At 38.1% G+C, this 27459-nt stretch overlaps 2 protein-coding genes and 1 long non-coding RNA gene across 4 annotated transcripts in view; 1 reads left to right on the top strand and 2 right to left on the bottom strand.

Annotated features, from left to right (window-relative positions):
* Positions 1–4857: 4857 nt before the first annotated feature.
* Positions 4858–17654, bottom strand: LOC113057933 (uncharacterized). Of its 2 annotated transcripts, none has more exons than XR_003277901.1 (3): positions 17505–17654; positions 5935–6124; positions 4858–5331 (listed from the first exon to the last, which is right to left on the bottom strand). It is a non-coding gene; the product is annotated as an uncharacterized LOC113057933 (long non-coding RNA). The 2 variants fall into 2 exon arrangements; XR_003277900.1 differs by lacking the exon at positions 17505–17654 and adding an exon at positions 11962–12085.
* LOC113057932 (neuronal PAS domain-containing protein 4A-like) lies at positions 9855–15772 on the top strand. The gene is made up of 8 exons (XM_026225550.1): positions 9855–10323; positions 10653–10816; positions 10963–11065; positions 11205–11511; positions 11632–11741; positions 11983–12118; positions 12216–13978; positions 14088–15772. The coding sequence occupies exons 1-8, from the start codon at positions 10149–10151 to the stop codon at positions 14114–14116; spliced, it is 2787 nt and encodes a 928-aa protein (XP_026081335.1). The 5' UTR covers positions 9855–10148; the 3' UTR covers positions 14117–15772.
* A 5061-nt stretch (positions 17655–22715) lies between the features above and the next one.
* The window catches only part of LOC113057930 (39S ribosomal protein L11, mitochondrial-like), a 28412-nt gene continuing 23668 nt past the window's right edge, over positions 22716–27459 (bottom strand). The window contains exons 4-6 of the mRNA XM_026225548.1: positions 25196–25289; positions 24563–24722; positions 22716–23024 (exon numbers count right to left, since the gene is read on the bottom strand). Of these exons, the coding sequence (XP_026081333.1) occupies positions 22916–23024; positions 24563–24722; positions 25196–25289 (363 nt within the window). The 3' untranslated portion in view covers positions 22716–22915. The remainder of the gene's footprint in view (positions 23025–24562; positions 24723–25195; positions 25290–27459) is intronic.

Below are 27459 nucleotides of genomic sequence, written 5' to 3'. Positions count from 1 at the left end.
GTCTGCCACATGGGGGCAGTGCAGCACACAGAGTCCAAGGCCCAAAATAGACACAACTTGAAGTGATGGAATCTTGCAGCTGGTTTTGTAACCTAATTGTCCAGTGAACCAGATTCTTTACTTCCTTAGCTACATGTTCCCAAGTGAGACTGTACTGTGAAGGGCAAACAAGCATACACATACCTGCGAATCTAGGCAATTAATGGGAAGGCCACATTAATTTGGTAAACGGAGATGGACACAGATGGTACCAGCAGACTGTTTCGAACATTGCCTCACAGCACAGATCATGATAAAGAATTGTTGAAATGTTCTTTAGGAAGTGGGTGACGGGGATGTATGTGCGTGAGAATGTGGCATTTTGCTGGATGGCAGACAAACGGTAAACCCAACTGTAAGCCAAATGCAGGAGCGAGATGTGCTGTACCCACCCAGCAGGCACAAAGAAAGAGGAGGGCTGATGAGCTGTGCCAATATGCCTCCGCATGTGGAGGTGTCCTTGAGAAAAGGTGCGTGTGTGAGAATCAACCCATGAGTGTGTGAATATTTTTTATATACAGACTTATGTGTCACGGTGTCCTATGGAGTGGAGGGAGACTCCACAGTTCATGCCAAACGTGACCTCATTTATGGGTCAGGAACCGGTGAGTGGGAATGGACCGGATGTCCCAGGATTGAATTGTCCTCTCGCTCAGATCATCTATCTTGAACCACGCTGGCTATGGATACCGCTAACAAAAATATGTTCAGTATGTTTGCTAACGTTCACATTAAGTGATTAAAGTTCTCAGAATGTTCAAATGTCCAGTTTTTAATTGTATTATTTTACAAACATTATTGGAAGGTTACTTTTGAATATTCTCTCAACCATTTGAAACAAGTAGTAACAAATAGTAAAAGTAGTAACTAAACAGTTTCAGAAAAATGTTCCATTAACAATGTTTAAATGTTTTTGTGTCAGTTAAACTTATATGAAACAATATTTAGAGAATGTTCCCGGTCCAGCGAGGCCAAAAACAAAATGTTTTTTTTTTTAAATGGTGACTTTCTGCATTCGGTTCAGTCGGTTTTAATTAATCACTTTCTTGCTGGGAAGGTGATTCTCAATGCTGTGTCTGCAATCTTTCATTTTGTCCTCACCAGAATGAAACTGTGTGGCAAAAAGTGTGGGGAACTCCAAAAAAAAAAAAAAAAACTAAAAAAAAAACTGCTGATCTGATTATTTCTTTGCACAGCCCGGAACAAATGCTTTTTTTTATATAGCCAGGAACGAGAGAGTTTTTCCTTCATGCTTGAGTGCGCACATTAATTGAGACAGGAAATTCCCCACAAACACAGCTGCTGTCAGTCATTGAGACAGAAGCACTATATTTACCTGGATATCCATGGTTATTTTTGAATGAAAAGAGGAAACACTATTGCCCTCCGCCTTCTTTTTCAAACACATTAGTCCATTACAAAACAAGCACTCAGCGTCCGTGACATCCGCTGCATTAACTACAAACAACAGAAGTATTCATGAAATCTATATTTGCTTATCATGTGTGGGGAGGCGGTGGGCAAAGCAAAATGGAATATTACATGTAGCTCTAAATATAAACACCAAATAAACATGTCAGTCTGCCAGATAACAATCAAGTTTAAACTAGTTGGAGCTGGTTTAGATGGTTGACCATCCACCATGTCTCAAAAACCAACTTAAACATTTTAAAGGGACAGTTCGCCCCAAAATTATAATTCTGTAATTCCCTCATTCTATACTTAAAAAGAAATGGAAAGAAAAAAGGGTTCTTTATTGGCATCTTTAGTTAATTGAAGAATCTTTAATATCAATGGAACCTTGCTTTGCACAAATAGGTTATTTACAGTGGAAATAGGTTATTTAGAATGGTTCTTTTAATACATTTTAATAATTAAAATTTTACTGTTCACTGAATGGTTCTTTGGGGAACCAAAAATTGTTATTTTGTGGAAACCTTTGGAACCTTTATTTTTAATAATGTTAATAATATTTGTATATTATTTGCCCAACAATTAAATTTAATGAGGAAAAAACAACAACACTGGATCCCACTGACTTTCATTGTTGTAAAAAAAAACACTGTAGCATTTTACAATATTTTGTGCTATACAGATTAAGATGGCATAAGCAGATGTATCTGGTTTACTGATGGTCCACCAACTAAAACCAGCTATCATGTTTCATAGAACATCTACACAGCTTAAACTAGATTCCCAACAGAGGTGGCTAAAAGCTGATATGAGATCAGAAGTAGTCTTTATAAACAATAATGTTTTGTGACCCTCGACAGACAGCTAGCAAGGTCTGTGTGGAGAATAACCTGCTCAATTGGGTGACTGGGGTTTACAGAGGTGCTCCATTAGCATGTCTCATTAGCTTCAGTCCACTGCTTTCCGAATAAAGGAGGATCTCCACAGATGGAGAGTGAAAAGGGACACATGTTTGTCCCTGATAATTGGGCCATTTGTTTTAGGGAATTAAACTGACCTCTAAATATTACAGACGAGCCTTGATTAGGGCTTCATATGAGTTGGAGTGACTCTGATAACAAGAGTCATCTACCTCATCTGCCACTGATTGGCTATTCAGATGAACCAAACGAGGAGGGCTAATTACATTTATATGGCCCACAAACTGGGAACTAGAATCAGGATTGACAGTAATTTCAAATGAGATGTTGTAGCGAATATCTGGTTAGTGTGCTAAATTTATTGATATGCTTTCACCTCTATTAAAAAGCCTTAAAATATAGGTTTGATATTCAAACTCTATCTGAATTGAATGATAAATGTGATTTCATAATCTCACCCTTGACATACATTGAATACAAGCTGCATGCTCATGGTGGTCAGTGAAAGATACCTCTACAACCCACCCATAATTTTTTTCTCCCTGCGTAAATGTGGTTACTATGATACGACAATGTGTTGCTATGGTCGCGTGGGCGCGCGAGCAGAGGGATGGCAATAAAGAGAGAATTCCTTCATTGAGGAAGAGAGAACATTTTTTAAAACAGTTAAAAAATATGGCGCTAAGCATCCAGAATCATCATTGCAATCTCATAATATGTAAAACCCTTTATGACTTGCTGTATTTCATGCACATATGGCCTAAGGATGCACATATTTAGATTTAAAGGGCCTAGTGCTTCAAATAGAGCGCCAAAGAGAGGAGAAAAAAACATATTTTCGGACTAACGCTGCTCATCTGTGTCAGAGTTGGAGGGAGAGAGACTGTAAAGTGAGTCTATCCTCTTGATGAGTGAATGAGTAATGTGTGAGAGACTGTCTCCATGAAAAAGCCTGCGGGTGAGAGTCTGAATGCTGAGTGTTAACATAGGGTGTTAAAAAACAGCTTCTGTGGCAAAACGCGATGACGCTTCAGGCAGATTTAGCAACATATTGCAAAAATGCAAATCACACTCACATTCCACTGCTGCACTAGATGAATTCACTCAGCTCATAAAACCAAAAGGCATATATAATGCACGTGGTGTAAAACAACTTTCACACTCTTGCTCTAAAAGCTTAGATAGCTTAGATAGTGATAGCTTATCACTGGAAATGTGACCTTTGTACCTGCATCTACCCTCAAAAAGGTGTATATTAGTACCTTAATTGTAGATAAAATGTAACATTTGTTTCTGTTAATCATATACATTGCATTTCCCACCTGACACACACACACACACACACACGTATAGGTATATTTATACACACACACACACACGTTTGTTTTTGTGAAAAGTGGGGATATCCCATAGGCATAATAGTTTTTATACTATACAAACTGTATATTCAATGGCCCTACATCAACCCTACACCTGACCCTAACCCTCACAGGAAACTTTGTGCATTTTTACTTTCTCAAAAAACTCATTCTGTATGATTTATAAGCATTTTGAAAAATGGGGACATGGGTTATGTCCTCATAAGTCACCCTCTTCTTGTAATACCTGTGTCATACCCATGTCATTATACAGAGTTGTGTCCTGATATGTCACAAAAACAAGGGGAGGAAGTCGGGTTCTGAAAGTGTTTCATATAGTAGTACAATTATTATTATTATTTTGTACTGGAAGGAGAACATGAATGTGAGAATATGAATGAGAATCCTGTAAGTGCTTATAGGATGTTCATTCAGCGTAGATGACTCGGAGCGTGAGCGTGAGAAAACTGTCAGGTAATGGACTCCCCATTCATAAATTCATACCAGTGATTCAGCCACCCAAAAAAGAAAAAAAACTCTAGCTATTGTTCAAATCCAGCCATGGTGAATGACACGGGGCATTCTGCTTCCCTACTGCCAACTGTGCGGAAGTCTTCATGCTGCTGAGATGATCACTAATCATGAGGAAATATCGGTTCTCCGAGGGTTCTCTTTGCTTGCAAAGAGAGGGAGGCAAGGGGAAATTGAGGATGGATAAAAGCAATAATTGTAACTTTAGCCTAGAGCTAAAAAAAGCACTGAAGTACCTTACACTCTCCCTCCCCTTCCTGTGCCTCATTCTATTCCTCTTTCTAACCATCTCTGCCCACTCTCTTCTCTTCTAATAGTTATGCAATGCTTTATGAAACTTCATATACATTTGTTTTTCCATTGATTTGTTGACCTTGCATTTGCATTTTTCTAATTTCATGCATATTTTATATAACAAATACATTTTGATCAGCACATTACAATTTGAGTGAAAAGTTGAACTGGCAAATAAAAAAAAAACATCCAATTACATCTGATAACTCACTTAGAGCCCACAATATGTTAATATTCACTTGCATTTTAGAAAAAACTTCTTTCACTTAGAAGAATTTATTAATCCTAGATTTTTAATGTGGACCACAACAACAAATACACAACTACAGATGAGAAGGACAAAGAACAAACCTGGGCACTACAAATATTGATACAAAGACTATGGTTGCACTACACATTGACATTGCGTTCAGATCGAAGTGCACAGAGATGGGCAAAGACGCACACACTGAATCATTGATGGCTACTATCAAAGGCAGAGCTGAATGGCGGAGATGGATAATGGATCTCTTATGGTCACTAAGAGCTGCATTATTTTAAGAGAAATTGCAGGATTTGCAGTTAAAAGGATATCTTTCTTACATGTGTGAGGTTGGTTTACATCAGAAGCTCATGGAGTTGTTTTGTAATACAGTGCCTTTGGCTTAATATGAAATGAGATGGGAGAATAGAGAGCGAGCGACAGACTGAAAGGGGAAAAAAAAATCTGCTGCTTGAGGTCTGTTTTGATGTCACACATCTACATCACGTCACCATGGCAACCTTGCATCAGCAACCTACGAAAGGAGAGAGAGAGAGGGAGTGAAAAAGAGGGTGAGAGCACAATGCGCTGGCATGTAGTGCTGGAATAGAGTAGCGAGCTTAAACAGCAAGAGGGAAAAAAAGACCTTATGGAATTATAGAATGCTCTTGCTGGACTATAAATAGATCGGTGGAAATTTTCCTTAACAAAAACAGTGAATGGACTACGATTTAAAGGGCAAGATATCTGCAAAGTTACATCAAGTACTAATATTTGTCAATGAAAACGTCATGAATTAGTATTCACAGAAAGAGAGATACTTCAACAAAAGTCCACATTTTCCCACTGTTCTGAGCCCTGGGTCTAAAAATACACTGCACAAGAGAAAAAAAATAATATACCAGGCTGCAGGCTGGGGAAGTATCTCTGACAGAAATAGGGAAGGGAGGGAGGCAGTGTGTGGGTGTTTGAGTGTTACATCTGCTCACTCACAACAGTTTATATGAATCAAGCAGCGCACACGGCTAAACAATGCATTAGATCATTTATTATACTTAAATGTAGATGATTTAAATGCAACGACAGGTGCAACTTCATCGGCGTCTCAGTATGCTATGGATATCACAAATATACCCACACTTTGGCATGATGCTCTTGACTTGAAAGGCTACACTATTTACTTCGGTCTTATTATTGGTTTCATAGGCAGCTTCAATCCTTCCTCTTCCTCTCTTCTCTTCCTCTGGCTTCAGCAGGAGTGGGAGGTGTTGCTAGGCGACAGGTTAGCTCCTTTCTTTCAAGAGGCAGAGTGAAGACCTTGATTCTCTCTGTGTAAAAATAAACAGCAGCACAGAGAGAAAGAATCTTGAGATAGAGGACAAGCATACTTCAGCAGCACAAGAGGCCAGTGACATTCTGTTTCTCATTCAAGTTTTTTTTTACAGCTCTTCTTACTTTTGGCGCAGTTTGATTGCACTTACAAAATTCTTTGATGGAAAAGCTGAATTAAACTTGATTCAGATTCAGTACAGATGACTTTTGAATTACCTCAACTGAGTCCAAACGTAATAAATATGTTTTTAATGCATGGCATGATGGGTAATTAAAAAATGCACTATTTATACCGTACTTTGTCCTCAAAATTGTCTGCACACAAGTTTTATATTTGGTCTAAGAATGAGATTCACATTCTTAAAAAAAGGGACATTTCTCCACTCCCTGCATGGATATTTTTGTCCACTGTGTGTAAAATCAGAGGAGTGGGCACAGTCAACTCAGTCGTGCTCTCTGGGCACAGGCTAAATTACATCTTCCTGTTTCCAGGGACATCCTACTAAAAGAGGGATGTCATACTGGGCATTATCCATTTACTCCCATCCGGAAGGCACTAGATGCTCAGAAAATCCTGATTGTGATATAACGACCACTACAAAAACTTTTGAACACATTTTGGAAAGATGTAACATACAGCAACTGTTATAGAACATCCGCTCAGAATCCTTTCTCACCTTTAACTTATGTGTGATTTTGAATTACGAGGGAAATGCAGTTAGAGACATATTACACCAAAAATAAATGAACTCACTCTCAGACCATCCAATGAGCAGATGAGTTTATTTCTTCATCGAAACAGATTTGGAGAAATTCAGCGTTACATCACCTGCTCTACAAATCGGTTTCGACTACACTTTTACATGTGCATTTGAATCTAGTTTATGCACTACATACTAACAATAACTGACCACCCATTTAATTAAAGAATTTGCACTCAGTGGTACTCATTGACTACAGCCAATTTACTAAAAATGGATGCTGAAGTAAACCCCCTCAATAACAATGGTGTTTCATATTGTACCATTTCTGCATTGAAGATATCATACAGCACAGGCAATGCAAACAAACTATACCTTGAGAACGCCACACAGAAAGCCTTGAACGCTTCAGTGTTTCTGAATCACTCTTTGAGCTTGCTCAAACTATTTTAAGAGGGGAAATTTGTTAACGGGTGGCTACTGCTACAGTTTAATCATGGATGGTGCACTGTGATTACAAAGTATCAGTAGGGATCAGCCTGATCTACAACCAGCACAAACTAATGCATGATTCTGCCACTGAATATGAGCATCCTAATTAGTCTAGTAACTACAAGATGTCTTTTGTATCACATCAAGTAAACTTTAATTCAGTGAATCTTGCATCAAATTCAGACTTAATTAGTCAATAGTTAATAGTTTAGAGCTGATCAAACAGGACTGAAGGCAAATTAAGGGCCCTGTGTACAGCAACACCCTCTTGATTCTTTTGTGTTCAGTGTGTCTTCCTGTCTGATTTTCCCTCTATAATCACATTTGCACAAATTATGTATAAATGTGATTAGAAACTTAATCTTAAACCAGTGTAAACCAATATGCTGGTCTTCCATCCTAGTCAAGCGTGTCTGCTTGCTAGTTTAAGAATGGATTTGGGCTAAAAGAAAAGATAGATTATCCTGAGACCAACAAAAAACAGCAAACCAGTTTAGGCTTGTTTAAGGTATAGCCTATTACCCATATATCACATAACCCACTGACAATTAATATTCGACCCCAAATTACTCCTACTCATCTATTTTTGAACAGGAAACACAAATGTGTGATTAAAAAGACTAAATGTGTCGCCGAGGACGAGTGCGTTTGTCAGTCACTAGCCATGGACTATTTTTAGAAAAAGCTCACTCTCCTGACGCGCGCAACAGGTTTCAGAGACATGCGCGTGCCTCTGAGATGGACATGTGAATGAGTGACGAACACGTTTAAATACCGTATAAAATAGCATGTTTCTGAAGATTCAATAAACAGGTTATTCTTCTCAAGATTTATATATTTGATCGCTGTTGGTCAGTTATCATGAATGAAAATGAAACGCGAGATTTATTGCATCGTTAACCCCAGCAAGCCACAACGATAACACTGTGATAACTTTCCTAAAAGCACTGGAGTTTCTGCATGTTGCTAAAAATAGCTCACCTTCACTAAACAGGCTACTTCGCTTCCTCTTCAGAAAACGAATAGACTCGAATGGCAGAACCGCAGCGAGGGCTGGAGTCTCTGCACGAGACTTCTATCTGTAACACTCGGCTTGTAGGACATTATGGATGGAACAAACTGTCCAGAGAGTATGCAAAGAACATCAGTAGAGCTTGTGATATAAATGAACAATTGTTTGACAGGTGTTTTAATTAGGGGAGACCAGTGAGTGGTTTCAAGTTTAACACCAGTTTAAAACCAATTAAATAATCTACATGGGTAAAAATCACAGTCATTTAGTTTAAAGCAAAATGTCATATGTGGTTTATAATTTGATTTGTGATCATAATTGACATTAGATGACAGAGACCGTGTAGACAAAATTTTAGTGTAGGCGTTAACATATATTTTATGCATTGCTTTCAAATGTATTTGCGTTTTCTTATGTGCTTACCATGTAGAATTAAAATGTGTAAAACAAAATGGAGGCGAATTTTTTTTTTTTTAATAAGTTACCTTATTGTCTCATGCAGACTGCCCTCGTCAGGAGCATCTCAAGTTCATAATGAAGCAACCAATTATGTGTGCCCTATTACTGTGACTACATATTGCGCTGATAGATTCTGAGTGAGCCATTGGCTCTTCCCCACAATGTAGACTTACGCACACAAACTCATACGACATAACTAAGTGCTGCTGTCCTTGTGTATGCTCGCTCAACGTTCCCCTTATAAGGACAGAAAGAAAGCAATAAATAATAATTAGACAGAGATTTCTGTGTTTTCGGTTACCCAATGCACTGCTGCATTTAAAGTCATCATAAGCGCATTTGCATTGTCCCGCATGCTGTTAGAGCTACTACAATCTGCCATTTTTTTGTGAATGTATATCCCTTAATATATTATGTGGTTACACAGCTTGTCAGATGTGGAAACTGATGCAAATAACGCAGCGATGCGTGAAATTACAGCACGAATGTCAAGGATTGCATCAGTGCTTACATGCAAACACTTTCTGCATCCATGAACATTCTAGGCAAGACACTGGAATAGCCAACAACACGAAGATCATTTTCTGAATCATATGTGAACTCGGTCGGTTGAAGGCACTCAGCACTGCCACAAGAGGATTCGGGGAGAGTAGTCCTCTATCTAGTTCGTATGCAGCTCAGAAACATATACCCCCTTCTCTGCACACGTCTATACACCGGAGTGCGGTGACTCCGTCTACGTTTCACTCAAACCCCGCCCATTGCTCAGTTTTGTCCAAATCGGGCTTTTTGCGTCGCCGGAGCTCCCGATTTCAAGCCAACGTCATCAACGGAGAGAGGGGATGCTGACGTCGGAGCAGAGTCAGAGCTCACGGTTTGGGAGGGGTGAGATGAGTGAGATTCAGTATTGCTTACACTGATATGAAATGTATAAATCCCCCGGCCCCCCTTATACTCCATCCCCCTCCCCTGCGCTCTTTTTTACGTCGGTGTTGGCGCGTTGGGAGCCCCCCTACACTGGTGAAGCCCCAGCCTATATAAGTTACCGGCTTGCAATGTTACTCCACCAGATTTACGGACTCCGGATATCTGGGCGAGAAACGGCTCCAGCAGCAGCCGACTGACTCAATCTCCGGTCCGCAACCTGAGCCAGGCGCTGTGGCGGAACCGCGGGGGGAAACCCGGGAAAGGCAGGCGAAAGGAGAAGAGCAGCCGTACTCTGGACATGTGCTGAGATGACACACCTGTGAACGCACCTAAACTCTTTTGGGAAGGAGCCTCACACTTTTCTCAACTTGCACCGCAGTCTATACTTTCAGCGAAGCTCAGTAAGAGTCCTCCGCGTCAGTCACCACAATGTATCGGTCCACCAAAGGAGCGTCGAAAGCTCGGAGAGACCAGATAAACGCGGAAATTAGGAACCTGAAGGACTTGTTGCCCATCTCCGATGCGGACAAGTCTCGTCTCTCCTATCTACATATCATGTCGCTGGCTTGCATGCACACGAGAAAGTCTGTCTTCTTTAGTCAAGGTAAATACAATTTCAGTTGTTTTGGAAAATATAAAGGTATTTTCTGTAATGCTTGAATTAGTGTTGAGGAATTGCCCCGAGTTTTTGCAACAGGTGCCTCTTGAATTTTTTAACACTGTGTGAGCTGCTTATGCTAGAGAACTATGTTTTAGATACAAAATAACATGTAGTTCAAACTGCGCTTTAAAATGACTTCTCTCCATGGTGCTGAAACAGAAACGCTGTCCATGGTTCTGAAATTAAAATCGTGCTATCGCATTTGTGGATTTGCTTTTCTTATGAATGAAATGTAATAGTTTATTCAGTCTTTAAATTACTTTTTTTTCCAGATACAGCTTCAGCTAGCAGTGCTGAGGAAACCGAGGAATTTCTCACATTTCATGAACTGAATGAGTTGGTACAAATGATGCCAGGTTTTCTTCTGCTATTGACTGGAGAAGGCAAGTTACTGTACCTGTCAGACAGCGTCTCTGAGCATCTCGGACACTCAATGGTGAGTGAAGCAGACAAAAAAAGTTATTGTCATTAAATCTTTATAGGCATCCTCTCCCTTTCATCTCAAGTTATTTCAGCCTATTCATAAGAAATATGAATGAAAGAGGAAGTTCACTCACAGTGTATTCTATTTTGAATATTTAGGTAGATTTGGTCGCTCAAGGGGATAGTGTGTATGACATAATAGACACTGCAGACCATTTTATTATGAGGAGTAACTTGGTGCCTCCAACTTCACCTGACACAGGTAAAATATTAAAAAAATGGCACACATTTGAAATATATGTACATATATATATATATATATATATATATATATATATATATATATATATATATATATATATATCTATGTGTTCATTAATTTTTGTGCCTTTCCTCCTCAGATCGTCTGTTCCGCTGCAGATTCAACACCTCCAAATCAGTGCGTAGGCAGAGCGCAGGCAATAAGATTGTCTTAATCCGAGCTCGCTGCCTGTCACAACCTCCCAACGAGTCTTCCCCAGGATCCTATTGGACTTCCAACCCAGTCTGGATATGTTTCTGTGCTCCTCTGGAGCCTCACACTTCCCGAGGTGGAACTGCCCAAGACAGAGAGCCACCATCAGCTGCAGCACTAGAGAGCAGCTTCTTCCTGCCATGTTTCCAATCTCAGCACAGCCGTGACATGAGACTTCAGGAAGCACAAGACAGGTGAGGTTAAATGACTCAAGTAATTTTATAAAACTGTGATATACTAATAATAATGTGCTTTGAAAAATAATAATACAAAATAATAATTTTCTTATATTTTTCCTTTTTTTCATCTTATAGTGTGAATGTTTATTTGGGTCTAAATGTGGAGACTCTGCGGTCCCAATCTTGGTACAGTTTCCTGCATCCTCAGGATCTTTCACATGCCTCAGCTCAGCACTGCAGCCTATGTGAGTCTCATTCTTGAATGACTAAACACACAAAACACAGCCATATTTGCTTGGTTAGGCCCAGCATGTGTACTCTTCGAACTCACAGTTGCCTATCAACTTTTGACACTTGCAGAGAGCAATACAGAATAATGTGCATCTGCAGTAATAAAAGCACTTCTGACCACCCACCAAGACATGACACAAAACCTTACAAAAAGTTGAAAAGGTTTTAACTTACCCATCTTTTTACCACACACAGTGAAAGAGGGAGGAGAAGGCAGGGCTGAGATGGTGGTCCGTGTAGAGACTGCAGATCACTCTTGGGTCTGGCTTTACATGGTCTTGCAGCTGGAAACTGGGGAAACCCCTATTGTCAGTAACAATTTCATCATCAGGTAAGGCTGAGCCTACATCTGTAAAGTCAAGACTAATGGCCAAAACTGAAACAAGTAAGAATATCATTAATTCTGTGTCTCTTTCTCTTTGCCACAGTGAGACAGAGGCTTGGTCAGTCAGGCAGCAGCTGAGCTCTGAACAAACCCAGCTTTCCTTGGTGCTGGGCTCAAGCACTTCCCAACAAGAAAGCCTCTCAAGTCCTGACCAAGTGTTTACACCAGGAAGCAGTGGCCTCTCTGGTCAGTCATTTGACTTCAGCACGGCCACATGCAGTGCAGGATCTACTGAGGAACAAGGTGGCAGCTCCTCAATGGAGCCTGCACAACTGGAAAGTGGCCCACGTTCCAGTCTCTCTTCTTTGGAGGAGGAGAGCTTCTTCCAACACGAACCCAGTGAAACTGTGGCCAGTCCTTCTTCTGCATCATCTCCCATTCCAGTCACGGTTGCAACAGTGTCTGACTTGGACTTCCTCACTCAGAATATTCTGCTGCCACCGGCATTCCAGATAGATCCTCTTCTACCAGCCTTGCCCCTTCCTCTTCCACCTGTTCCTACCTCCCAGGCCCAACAGACCAAGGAATTTGTGTGTACACCCCCATACACACCACAACTAGGTGGAAGCAATTTTCCCTTTGGGGAACCTCATTTTAGTTTTGATCCTACCGGGGCTACCTCACCACCTCCCCTTGCTCCAACTGCAACAGTAACAACAACAATGGCTCCATCTCTTTCTCCATCTGCACCATCAAACCCACAAGGCAGCCCACCTCCTCCAACGACAACACTCTCAACTATTTTGCCTCTCACTATAACAACTCCAACAACAGAGATCCTCTTCCCAGTGGAGCCTTGCAGTGGGTTGCTCTATGAGAAACTCCCTCCTACTCCTGACAGTCCAGGTGATGGTGACTGTACGGTTATGACTTTACCAGAGGTCCGTGGTCCACTGTATGTTGACGTCCCCCTTGGGCCACTACCTTACCCACCAGAAGGTCTCCTCACACCTGAAGCTTCACCTGGAAAACAGCCAAGTCTACCCTTCTTCTCCTCACTACGTGAGAGAGAAAAAGAGAGAATGGAGATCTCGCTTTTAGCCCAGCACATCAGCACACTAGTAGAGGGCTTCTACCTAGATCCACTCCTGACCAAGCTGGTCCCTTCCACCATTTCTGAACACTCTCAGTCTCAATCTCTTGATTCTGCGGGACTTGATTCAATCCCATTGTTGGGTGAATTCTACCCACTGAAGTCCTGGAAAGGTCTGGCCCTGCCCATCTTCCCTAATGATGATGACTCTCTGTTTGAGGAGAGTGTCATGGAGACCCTTCTGCAGGACCTCATGTCCTCTGCTCCCCTCTCACCGACACCCTCTTCCTACTCTCACTCCAGCCCCCACTCCTCTCCCTCCAGTCCTGAGTGCTGGTGCCCACCCTTGCACTTTGACGGGGTCTCTGCTATGAGTGCCGGTCACTTCTGTAGCGTCCAATCGGCGCACTGTAACAATGAGGCCGGGCGAGGGGCTATGATGTCGCCAGTCAACACAGGCAACATGGCAGATGGGAAGGCGGCAGGTGAAGTTGCCATGGAGACAGAGGTAGCATCATCACCTCTGTACATGGGCATACCAACATCTCCACCACTGCAGCTGACTGCCTCCCCAACCACCCCAGTTTTGTTGCCTGTCTCTTCGCCTGTCAGCCCCGCATCGCCCGGCCTGCCCTGCGCCCAGTCCCTCCTCGAGGAGCTGGCCGCCCTGGAACCCATGTTTGGGGCAGGTGCCTCGATCACCCCTGGCCTGGGGCAACAACCTGAGTTGTATCAACTCCAAATTCATGCGCCGCAACAGTGCTTCCACAAAGGTGAGAGCTGGCCTTTTTGCTGATCACTGTGCTTTGTTGCCATTTTTGTCAAACTGATGTTATTATTGGTTTTTAACATTTTGTCCCGTTCATTCTTTTTGTCTTTCAGATGGGAGTGGAAGTGATTCTCCGTTCTAAAATAAGTCTGTGACTTACTTCATTAAGTATGGCATATTGTCATATTTCATGGAGCTACTTTTGCTGAAAAGTGAATATTAATTAACTGTATAAATATATACATAATGTATATATATACATAAATATACATAAATCTATGGAGAGTAAATCGTCAAGTTCACAATTGTTCATCTAATTATCCATTCATTTATGTTAATAATAGTGCAACCATTTGGTAGCGATGCAATATACTAGTCTTAAACAAGAGGACTAAGAGATCAATGTATGTCTTTCTGCTATAATGTAACATGAGCTTTTATGAGTGAGAGTTACAGCTCTGACTTTGTAAGTATAAACTGACTTACAGACTTGCATTTGTATTCACTTGTAGTGAAAACTCAGTTGTGAACTTTGAGGACATAAAAAAGATGAACCTTTCAGTAAGAAACAACAGATAGCTTATAGCTCAATGCTTGTCATCCAGCATCACACACACAAAGCCTATTGTGTCTAAAGTATTCACATAATAAATCAATATTTGGTACTTCAAAAAAGTGACCAGTTTCTAAAAGTATCAACATCAGTATGTTTCCCACAGCTGATTCACTTTACTCTCCAATCTTCCAGCTCAGTAACCGTAATGTCAGACACAGTAATAAAAACAAGTGAATTCAGACTACATTGGGCTTTGAGTTTGTGAATGCAATTCTTGGACATATCATTTCAAATGTGTTTCAATGTGATGTACAAATGTGAACAAATTCCACTTTGTGTGCAACAAATCAAGTATTCACATTGTTCTCCTACTGGCCGGCGGACACAAGCTGCAGGGGAAGCCCCCAGGGAGAAGGACAAAATATTGTGCATGGCTTTGCATGCACGGACATTACTGGACTTATTTCTAGCTACTACTGAGTGATGGAGTAACGAATCCATTTCGACCGGCTACTCCGATGGACATAGCTAGAAGGAATTGCACTGGACTTTTGCAGCATCAATATTTGTAATGCTTGCAATCTGCTGAAACTCTTGTGTGCCTAGCACATCAAGAGTTTGCAGACCAAAGTGAAACAGCACCTTTATTCAGTGAATACCACAGTGACATCGTAACTTTGCTGTCTGCGGTGTGGAGTGGTGACAATGAATGTGTGAATGATCGATTCTTCTTTTTTGAGAGGGGTTACAAAAAAACAAAGCAAAGTTTTGTTTTAAAAAATGAGTGAGAAAATATGGATGGGGTACTATTTCTATTCAGTTACTAATCGACACGGGTTGAGAATGGTTCTATTCCCATGGTGTCGACATGCTAACGTAGAGTTGTCTACGGTCAAGTAAAGGATTGATTCCTATGTTCTAGCTATTTACATGCTAAGTTTAAAAATAAGTACTTTATTGTATGTATGCTGATTTACAGGGTGCTTGGTGCACATGCCTCTAGTTAGGCATGATGCGGAATGGTTAAAGATTGTAATCATTTGTACATTTGTACAAACAATCGTCTGTACATATCAGAGACATTTCTATCATATGAGATGAAAACATACTTGACATATGCTATTTATTAAGAATGGACATTGTGGATCAGTGTTCTTTTGTGTCGCTGATAAGTGTATTTGGTCGTCAAAACAGAGGAATTTATATTAAAGTGCACTTAAAAGTACTCATGTGTCAGCTTCTTATTTCTCCTAATGCCTTCCTTTTGCTAACCACTTTCCTCGCTCCTATTACTCCATCACCCTTGTCGATGCATCCCATCTTTTCAGAGAGCTTTCCTCACTCTTTCCCCGGAGCGCAGACTGCTCAGCAACAGCACTGACGCACACTCGCGATGAGACGCTATCTGACTCAGACTGACGCACACACTTGACACAGAGGCACTCTCTCAGACTGCCAGCTTCCCGTTTTGACGCACTCACGTACTGAATGCCACACGCACGTAGCCCCCCCACCACCCCTTTTTTCTCTCAGCCCACACTCAGTGTACCTGCTATTTTGACGTCGCATGACAGCGTTATCAGATTCCATATATGGGCTTTCCTGCTCAGAGGCACCAAATTTAGTACACTCCTCCCTTTCCTCACAGCATCCTTCCCAATAAGGGGAGAGAGAGAGGAGAGAGCTGTGTTGCTATGCTAATGAATTTAACGCACAAGGGCCAGTCAGCCAATTACAGCAACTGATGTTAAGTTACCAAAAGATTTGATTCAAAGCCTCCTCCCAATTCTAGCTCTTTTATGTAAAGCCCAATTCCCTCTAACTCTTTTCTCTCTCTCCCTATTTCCTTCTATTTTTAGGCACAATGCACCTTGGGGAGCTTAAATATAATCAAGCATCATAAGTATAGTAACCATCTGTCATAAAAGAGCTGTGCGTCAGCATGTGAACATTTTGTTCCAGCCTCTTATTGGTTCCCCATTGCAGCTTATTGAGAATAAGCAGTGTAACACAAACCCAGATTGGCTCTCTCACACCATCTGGTGTCAAATAGAATGCATCTATGTAGTAATCCTAAGAATATAACATCCTAAAATTAAGATAACCAGCATTTGTTAACCATGAACTAGAAACCTGGTTAACTATATTACATCCTATATGACTGATTTTATTTTCACAAATCAATGCTTACAATGTACAGAAAGATCCCTGAACAAAGTTTTATTTCTGTTCATTTCTATCTGTGAAAATTACTATTCTTAGATGTATTACCTAAATGTATTTAAAAAAAAAAATATTCATAGATGTATGGTTAAAAACTAGTAAAAACAAGTCTGAAATACAAGTAATGAATTTACAATTGAACAGCCACTAGATAGATAGATAGAGAGAGAGAGAGAGAGAGAGAGAGAGAGAACATTTATGAATCTGTGTGTTTGTACATATAGCAAACAGAGAAAATATATGTAGTGTTATATATAATAAACTATAAATGATATAAAATATAAAACAAACTACAACTGATGCCCCCTTGTGGAAACATACAATGCACACACATTAGAAAGTGGAAGAAATTAGTGTTCTACCTAACGCTTTTTCTAGACCAAAACCACTGTAAACGTATAGGAGAGTGACTTCGTTTAATATTTCGATGTTCGACTGTGACATGCCATGTAACATGAACTTAATTACAGCACATCAAGCCATGGAGTGGCATGATTTATAAAACAGCTAAGTAACAGCTAGCTATGTAACTTGATTGCATTCATTATGCAGAAATACTTTTGTAGAGTTGTAAAGTTGGTAGAGGCGGTAGACAAAGTTTAGTTCACATTTAAGCAAAGCCACTGACTTGGGCTCGAAGATAATCAGCTGCCAACATCAGAAGAGAAATTTGTCTAAGATTTTAGAGAAAAAAAAGCAGTTACGACTGTTTGAAAATTATTGGCACATAGGGACACATATCTAGACTCACATTTAGCTCGCAGTAATATGCAAAGCACACTCCATTCAGGATGCAGGAGAGGAGGGAGTTACACTCACCAAATGATGATTTTCTGTGTCTGTTAGCAACTTGCAAACAGTCTTTAAAGATGCAGTGCCACCATGTGGACATTAAAGGAGCCTTCTGTGAATTAAATTGCAATTTTATGAAAAGTCGAAAAAAAAAGAAGAAGCCTAGAATAGGCGTTAAGATCTAGTAAATAAGGAAGCAGGTACTACTTTAAAATAAGGTTCCACTTATTCAAATAAATTAACTACAGTTATCATAATGTAGCAGTGAAAAAGACGTTTAAAACATTTATTAATTTCAGTTTGATAATTTCAACGTACTAATACATTATTAAATCACAAATTATATATTTTAATATTATTTAAAGGACCTGATATAACATGAACTAACATTAAACAATTGTAATTTTATCAACTAACGCTGACAAAGGAATAAATAGGCTACTGAAACAGATGTATGGCTCATTGTTAGTTAATAAATTAACTAACATTATCTAATGTGAACTTATTGTAAAGTGTTACCTGAAAGCATTATTCATTCTCCAGTGAGAAACCCAGTGGGAAAAAAAACTGAACTATTATTAGAATAAATCTGAAAAATTATAATATGGAAATATGGGAATGAAAACGTTTCAATGTAAAGATTCAGATTCATGAGTTTATAAAAGTAGGCTAACAAAAAGCACTTAGAGAAATGCAAAAGGTAGGCTATTCAGTCCACAAGAGGTGAACAGGTATTAGAACAGATTCAGAAGTGACTTAATCAAACTACTAATTAGAACTACTTTTCTATACTCAGTTTTATTTTCATAAAAAAAAGATTTATGAAATGAACAAAGCAAATTAATACGATGACCATCTTAACCCATTTTGTTGGTGTTTTCAGAGTTTTCCCTTACATAATTAGGAAAACAATAAATAATTCATTAGCTATATGCTCTCAGAATAATGATATGCATTCTTCTCCCTCAGTCTTATAATGGAATTGGAGGTCTCATTTTAGCATTCAACTAACCTGGAAAGTATTTTCCAAGAAGGCTCCACTTGAGTGTCTTCATCTTCAAATCGCTGCCCATTTGGTTACACTCATCCTCTTCTGCATTTCTTTGAAGTGGAGCAGACTTTTTCTTCCAGCTCAAATTGCATCTCAGCATAAATTCAGCGTATGTGGAGCAAACTTCTTCTAATGTTTGGTGTTTCTAAGAAAGTTGATCAAATGTACACATTCAGACTCAACATGTGAACTGTACATAGTTCAGACTTCAAATAAACATTCATTGATAGAAGGGCTACTCATCATGGTGATGTAGCACACTTTCACTTTTCCACAGACTCTGGCTACAGTTAATATGCACAAGACTTGCTCTTTCCCCCCCCTTTTTTATGACTCAGACAATTGCAAACTTATATTTAGGCTACTATAAAATGAGAGGAAATGGACTTAATCAGGAAAGACACCATATCATGTAAAAACTTTAAAAACTGTTTTATGGTGTTTTGTCTACTGAAAGCTTTCTCGGAAAGATAAGCTTAACAAGGTCTGTGCTATATTTCTGATTCCTACTAAGTGGAGTAGTTTTATCTACTTTTTGCAATATTCAGGAGGCAGTGTAGTGTGGAGTTCATTACAGGTATATAATAATGAAGTTTGGTTGAATTATAACACCAAATCTCATTTTTATAGCAAAACCACAATGCAGATCTTATATGACCACATCACCGTGTCTGAGAAAGTCTCTTGCCTCTAAACTCTTACAGGGCTCTTGTGAGATTCTGCACTTTGACAAGCTTCATCAAATGCATACGATACAGATTCTGGTGCCTTTATCAAAAGGCCATAAGAAATCCCATCCTCTTTATGTTATCTCTCCTCATTCCCTGTTCTCGTGAAATTGCAGACAGAAATTGCAGAGAACACTTTGTCACTGAAGCCTGGATATAGTGCAAGACCTTGCAATCTCGTTCAAATCAGAGAGAGACAGAGCCAAAGGGTCTACTGTGGTACTCGGAGAGGAAAAAGATAACTTCATTCACTTTCGACTAACATTTGGAAAACAATCACAAATGCACTTGACTTTTGAGGCAAGTGATTTGCCAGTGATTGTGAAGTCACTGGGTCAGTCAAGCTACTCCATCACAGACCAAATTACAATCCATTACACAATTTCCCTTTGCCTACAAAGCCTGGCCCTTCTAAGATTTCTTTTCCAAGCTGTATCCCAATAGTCAAGCAATCATAAAGTTAATGTTGTTTATAATGTCTAAAATAATAGTTTGTTTCTTCATCTGAACAGATTTAAAAGAAATTTAGCATTACATCACTTGCTCACCAATGGATCCTCTGTAGTGAACGGGTGCCGTCAGAATGAAAGTCCAAACAGCTGATAAAAACAGCACAATAATCCCCACGTAAACCACACAACTCAGTCCATTAACATCTTGTGAATCGAAAAGCTGTTTGTAAGAAACAAATCCACCATTTAGATTTATTCATTACTTCATTTTTGATGAAAATCTTCATACCTTGCATTTATCAGATTACAGCTGGGCGATAATATAGCTAATTTCTTTTTGACAATATAAGCAGTTGACATATGCTATACGTATGTGACCCTGGACCACAAAACCTGCCAATTTTTCGAATTTGAGATTTATAAATCATCTGAAAGCTGAATAAATAATGCTTTGCATTGAGGAAGGACAATATTTGGCCAAGATACAACTATTTGAATATCTGGAATCGGAGGGTGCAAAAAATACTGAGAAAATCGCCTTCTAAATTGTCCAAATTAATTCTTGGAAATGCAGATTACTAAGCTAAACTTTAGTTTTGATATATTTACAGTAGGTAATTTACAAAACATCTTCATTGAACATGATCTTTACTTAATATACTAATGATATTTGGCATAAAAGAAAAATCTATAGCGACTTAAGACTGGTATTGTGGTCCAGGGTCACAAATATCACTTTATGTGAGTAGAGTCTATGTAGACTACACAGGTAAAGGTTTTTACTACTGTAGGCTACAGCTTTTAATGTATGTGAATAGAGTGCTGGAACTGTGACGTCAAAACCCAGAAGACTAATTTGTCTCCAGTTCCCTTTAGATTTTTTGTCCATGGGTTTTTATAAAGGGGTTTTCCAAGCCATGAATAAAATAAGGTCTGTGCACGCACTCAAACCCCAAACGGTTTTATGTATTTACTTATTGCAAACATATGTTTTTAAAAATAACATAACTCTTTAAAAAAAAATTGTTTTCAGTATGGGAGTGTGTAATTTACTTTGCAGAACAAAACGTCCAAGCATCATTCATTTGTATTTACTACAGATCTCGTTTTATTAATAAATTGAAAGGTTCCATTATAAAAATGTCATTATATTGATGTCATAGCTGCAGCAGTTTATAAAGTATATATATATTTTATATATATACTATATATATACACACACACACACACACTGTCATTAAAAAAAATATGGGATCAGTATCTTTTAAAAAAAAAAAAAATTTCATAAGTTTCTTATGCTCATCAAGGCTGCCTTTATTTGACCAAAAATACAGAAAAAAACTGTAATCTTGCAAAATTTTATTACAATATAAAATAAGGGTTTCTATTTTAATATCCCTTAAAATGGAATTTATTTATGTGTTGCAAAGATGAATTTCAATCAGCCATTACTCCAGTAAAAAGTGTCACCAAATTTTTATGAAATCATAATAATCTGTTGATTTATTATTAGAAATACCAGTGTTACAAATAATTCATTGGAAATTGCTGCATAGGGTTTACTTGACTCCAATGAAATGTTTTATATGAATCTGTCATCTTCTCCTGTGCAATCTCTGTTCGCAAGGACCTTTAGGCACATTTTTTTTTTGGGGGGGGGGGGGGCGGGGGTGCCCCTCTGTCTCACCTTTTTGGACTCAGCTCTCACAGAATCTATCTTATTTGTTGGGTACTGAGATATGTTTGGCTCCATGCCTTTTTTTTTATGAATGATTTTTGGGACCTCACCTTGTCCCTCAAACAAAGATGTTTACTGTTAGCTGCTTTCACAGCAGCAAAAAAGTTGCTCGTCAACCATGTGTACTGTGTATTTGTTGGACATAAGCTCGATGGAACTCTCAACTTCTTGTTTACATGGATCTAATGTGAAAACTGTAAATTTATGGCTTTCAGCTTTTAATGTAGTGTCATCTTTTCTAAAATCTGTAAAAATTATTTTATTTTTATGTATTAATATTACTTAATTTATTTTTATTATTTATTTATTCTTTTTTTAATCTTTATTTTGAAGTCTACCAGGGGATGGGAAAGGTTCTAAATATGCACAGTTGTTTTTTGTTTTATACTGCTGTTCCCAGAAGAAAATTTCAATAAACAGTTTTTAACAAAAAAATTATATATATATATATATATATATATATATATATGAAATGTTGGCAACAGTTGTGCTGTTGAGAACTGAAATCCTTTTTTTTTTCAGGATTCTTTGATGAATAAGAAGTTAAAAAGAACAGCATTTCTTCAAAATATAGATATTTTCTAACAATTCAAATCTATGCTATCATTTCTTAACAATTTAACACATCGTTCCCCCAAAAAAATAAAAATAAATAAATTCAATAATGAAGCAGGACAACAGTTTCCTGCACTGATAATTAATCAGCATAATATGATTTCTACGGACAGTAATAAATGTATTGTTCATTGTTTTTTCCTGTTAATTAAAATATTAACTAGCATTGGTACCTTATTCTAAAGTGTTACACATCTATCTATCTATCTATCTATCTATCTATCTATCTATCTATCTATCTATCTATCTATCTATCTATCTATCTATCTATCTATCTATCTATCTATGAGTATAGTTTATGTAGGCAGGTAAAGATGGAATTATATGTTTAACTTTTAATACATCACTGGTCGATAATAGAGATCACAGTGTTCAACCTATAAATTTTTTTTAATACAAGAAAACGTTCAAGAACTGTTTGGGTGCATCCAATCCATTTAAATGAGCATTAAAAATGTCAATGCATATCAACCTGTGTCAATGTGTTGCCAAAGGGCAATCTACTTCAGCACAGATGTCAAAGACATAGCAGCTATAAAAAAAATAAAATAAAAAAAAGCTTAGAGGCCTAAAAATGGTTGTAGGAGGCAGAGAAAAGAAAAGAGAAAGTAGGGGAGGTAGAAAAAAAGTCAGGAGACAACAAAGAGAGATACAGAGGAAAACATACACCTTAATACATTTGGATGCATTGAGCAGCATTTTATTAGAAAAACACGTCCGGAATAGTAAGAATCCACATGAATGGGGGTTTTGCATTGATAAATAACTCAAGCACACAGCAGCTCTTCATTTCTTCTTAACTGCTGCTGCTGCCTCAGCGGCTGCTGCCTCGGCTTCTGCCTTCAGTCTCTCCTCACGCTCTCGGAGAAACTCCCCGTACTCTTCTGGTGTCAGGCTGACAGAGGGATGACGGGAGAGGAGAGGGGGGGCATCGTGAGAGTGACAGAGAAGACCGAGATTAGAGCATGTCAACAGATACATCTACATTACATTAGAATTTCAAATATTTCTAGAGATCGATTGAAATGCAAGGCGAGCATTGCTCTTCCCTCATGCACAAATGATGGGTCTGGGCATTTATGCCTCAGTGACATGGTTCATTTATTAAAGAGGTTCAGTTTAAGAAAAGACAAGACTGCTTTTTTTGCCTGTCTAAATGTTGCCAAATTTCAGTGGCTCAATGACATTTGATGTCGCAGAGACAGAGGATAGAAAAGGCTCTGGTAGCTCTCAAGCAAACACTCCTTTAATGAATAGTCTCAATAAATATACTAACAGCATCCCTTACAATTTTTTTTACAATTTTTAATTTTTTACAACATTAATTATACAAAACATGAATTTTCATGATTCATTTTTAAAAGGCTGCAGATCAAGCTCAATTCTCAACAGTGAGAAATGGCATAAAATTCCAAATGAGCACAAGAAAGGAAGTCATTGGTGAGCATGTGATTTATTCAGCCATTATTTATTCACATCTCTTATTGAGGTCTTTAGGTGCTGGGATGCCTGCAATATTTATACAAGGAAAAGATAGATGTTTTAACACTCACAGTAGAGACCAGACATGCAGAAAACACAAAAGAAAGTGTAAATGCTTGAAAATAGTAAAAAAAAAAAAAAAAAAAAAAAAAAAAATATATATATATATATATATATATATATATATATATATATATATATATATATATATATATATATATATATATATATATATATATATATATATATATATATATATATATATAAATCATGCCCACGCATGCATTTTTTTTTTCATAAAAAAAAAAATAAATAAAAAAATTTGGATTTTTTTTAAGAGATATACTAGTTACCATTAAAAATTCTGAAATTGGTAAGAATTTTAATGTTTCTGAAAAAAAAGTCTTAAGAATGCTGCACTATTTTTCACTAAGGTTGCATTTATTTGATCTGAAATACAGTAAAATTATTACAATAAAAAAAGTTCTCTAGTGTAATATATTTTACATGTTTAATAAATGTAATTTAGTCCTGTGATTCAAAGCTGAATTTTCAGCATCATTATTCCAGTCTTCAGTGTCACATGAACCTTCAGAAATCATTCTAATATACTGATATGCATTATATATAATGCATATCAGTATATTATATATATATATATATATATATATATATATATATATATATATATATATATATATATATATATATATATAATACTGATCACTTTTGCTAGTTTTTGTGTGTGTGTATATATTATATTATATTATATTATATTATATTATATTATATTATATTATATTATATATATAGAGAGAGCTATATTGGCTATTATATAATTATTATTAATATTTTTATTCTGTACAAATTATATAAATGAGTTTGTGTAACATATGACTGATATTGTACGTTGTGAGGAATGGAGTAGAATGATGTTTGAAGGACTCTCACTCATTGATAACTTTGATGCCGAGGGATCTGGCTGAACCGATGATGCTCTTGACAACATTCTGCATTGAGGTGTCTCGTAGCTTAAAGCTGTCATCCTGTGATTTGACCCGTGCGATCTCATAAACGGCCCTCACCGTCACCATACCTGCGATCTCATGCCCTGAGTGGAGGAACAAGGCAGGAGGGGAAAGAGAGGGGTGATGAAACACAGTGGCACAGAAAGAGAAACCAGCAGGAGGTTTGGTTGATCATGACTGAGAAAAATGGAAGTGGAGATGGAGTGAAGGGGAGAAGTAATGGAAGGAGAGGGGAAGGGGAAAGAGTGGGAGCATAAGAAAGAATAATTGAGGTGGAGTGAAAGTACAAAAATGAAGCAAATCCATACTTCTCTTTTTTTAACATGCCACCTTCACCGCAGCGCTCCCCCTTAGTAATTGCACAGCTCTCCACCAGTGCAGCTCATCATCAATATATCATCAGTCAAAAAATTCATTCTGAACCAAAACACCCTGCAGGGGGAAGTCTGTCCATTACTGAAACATAGGCGGTGGTGAGTTATACAAACAGACTGCTGAGAGATGGAAGGATGGATGTATGACCACAGCTGCCCTGGCTTTAATAGGTCTCGCTTACCAGTCTTTCCGGCTCCTTTTTCAATGCCGGCGGCTTGTTTCAAGAAGTAAGACACAGTGGGCTGCCCAATTTTCAGGTCATATGTCCTGTCCGACTGGAGGAAAGAAAAGTGGGGTCATTTTGATGGGCAAGATTTGGGGCCACTAGGATTTTTGTCCTTATGTTTTTAAAAGTTTCTCACGCTCACTAAGGATATAATATTTCTGTAGAAACTGTGATAAATATTTCAGGATTCTTTGATGAATAGAGTTTATTTGAAATCTGTAACATTATAAATGCCTGTTTAACGTGTTATAAATAAAATTATCAATTTATTTAAAAAGAATCACACTGAACATAAACCTTTGAATGGTACTGTATATATGTACCTTTGGCAAATTACGTTTATCTAAAATGCTGTGACATAAATTTCCTATTCCAGTCTAAAATATTCAGTCCATATCGAGTTGTAAATGCAGCAAATTATTTCCTTTAAATTGCCATTAAACTTTGCTTAAATTTCCCATCTTGATTTTTCTCTTTTTTTTTCTTTTTCTTGAGAATACAAAATGATCAAAATGACTTCACTACTTCATATTTACATAACAGTTTACATGCATTCATATGGAAGGAGATAAAAGTAAATGCCAAAAATATGAATAAATTATACAATTATATTGTAAAAATTATATTAATAAGACAACTAAAGTAAATTTCTGCACTTTATTGTAAAACTAAAAAGCTTGAACAAGTTCAGTGGAAATTTTGATTGGTTACAAAGAACCAATAAAAGTAATTAAAAAGTAGTTTTGTCTTTTGGTGTCTTATCAAGCCTAAGGCACCAAGTGCACCGCAACTGTTGCTCCAGCAAAAAACAAGAAGAGAAAATAGGTGTGCTATAAGTGCACACATAAAAAAAGAAAAAAAAGCATTGCTTGCTAACAAAAGAAAAAGAGAAAATGTGAATTAAACCCACGCTGTGTGAATAGAATCTAAATTCAGTAATATGTCAGTGTCAAAAAAACATAAAAACTACACAATAAATGATAAAGCTTACAATATTTGCCATAAAAAACCTTATATGCTGCAGTTAAATCTGCAACATTATGGATTGCATGTTCAGTTTGTTTTGGACGATTATCTATCGAGACTGTGGGAACAGAAGGTTATTTTTGGTTTCGGATTTGTGGGCGTCAAGCTCTCGCTCTCTGTCTATCAGTCTCATCACACACAGCGGGTGGTATTACTAACACTATCCTCTTCCATAGCGAGAGGAGCTAAAATCCTTAGCACCAAACAGAGTCTCTGGACCCTGACAGAGTCTCATTGGCATCCATAGACTTTGACAGCCTCTCATAAACTCGAGTCAAGAGAAGCCAGACGCACACATCCACACCCTCCATTCCCCCAGCACACACCCTCAACAGTCAGGCCTGCCCAAACCAAAGCTTTAAGGCAGGGATTAGTCTGCATAGAGAGGCTCAAAAACAATGAGTGAGCGGCAGACAGCTTAACAGGACAACTGGGACTCCACAGGCAGTCCTACTAGGGGAGACGGCCTGGCAAAAATGCATTGCAGCCATCCGGCTCAAGCCTAGAGCAAGCATTGTGCTGCGAACTCAACCAGAATATTCTCTACAGCCCCTGGAGCTAAAGATGACGTAGCCCAAGCTAATCTTCAATCCCCTTTCGAATGCTCATCAGTATAGTTTGAGGACACTAACTTTAGGATCTAATTTGCCTGTAAGACTCGAAGAATGAAACATACAAAGTCATTTTCCCTTTGTTTAGCAATAGAGTTTTATGTTCTGGGTGGTATAGGATAGGATAGTTCACCCAATAAATAAACATTCTGTCATCATTTACTCATCATCATGTCTTTCAAAACCTATAAGAAACCGGTCTTTTTTGTTGTTACACAAACAATGGTATTTATATGGATGTCCAAACTGTTCTAATCTATACAATGAAAGCTGTTACATGCATTGCAATAAAGCACAAGTCGTATTAATGAGTTGCATTTTATCTGACTTTTCTTCCTTGACAGCCCTTGGTCGTCATTCACATTTATTGCATGAAAAAGAGCAGGGTGAACATTTTTCAAAACGCCTCAACAGAAGAAAAAAAGTCAAATGGCTTTGGAATCAGATGAATGTGAGTAAATGATAACGTGTTTTCATTTTTGATTGCGCTGTTCCTCTGAGCCTCATAAACACTGCCAATAACAAAAAAGTATAAAGTATGAATATATAAAGTTCTTCCTCTTTTTGCTCACCATTCATCTT

The sequence above is a fragment of the Carassius auratus genome, chromosome 39, assembly GCF_003368295.1.
Source record: "Carassius auratus strain Wakin chromosome 39, ASM336829v1, whole genome shotgun sequence".
Lineage (NCBI taxonomy): Eukaryota > Metazoa > Chordata > Actinopteri > Cypriniformes > Cyprinidae > Carassius > Carassius auratus.
This window is presented reverse-complemented; position numbering and strand designations above follow the sequence as displayed.

Bases quoted from the DNA above. Each gene is read 5' to 3' on its own strand.
- LOC113057932 (XM_026225550.1), top strand. From the start codon at position 10,149: ATGTATCGGTCCACCAAAGGAGCGTCGAAAGCTCGGAGAGACCAGATA. The intron at 11,066-11,204 runs GTAAAATATTAA...TTTCCTCCTCAG, and splicing joins TCCAACTTCACCTGACACAG to ATCGTCTGTTCCGCTGCAGA. The intron at 13,979-14,087 runs GTGAGAGCTGGC...TTTGTCTTTCAG, and splicing joins GCAACAGTGCTTCCACAAAG to ATGGGAGTGGAAGTGATTCT.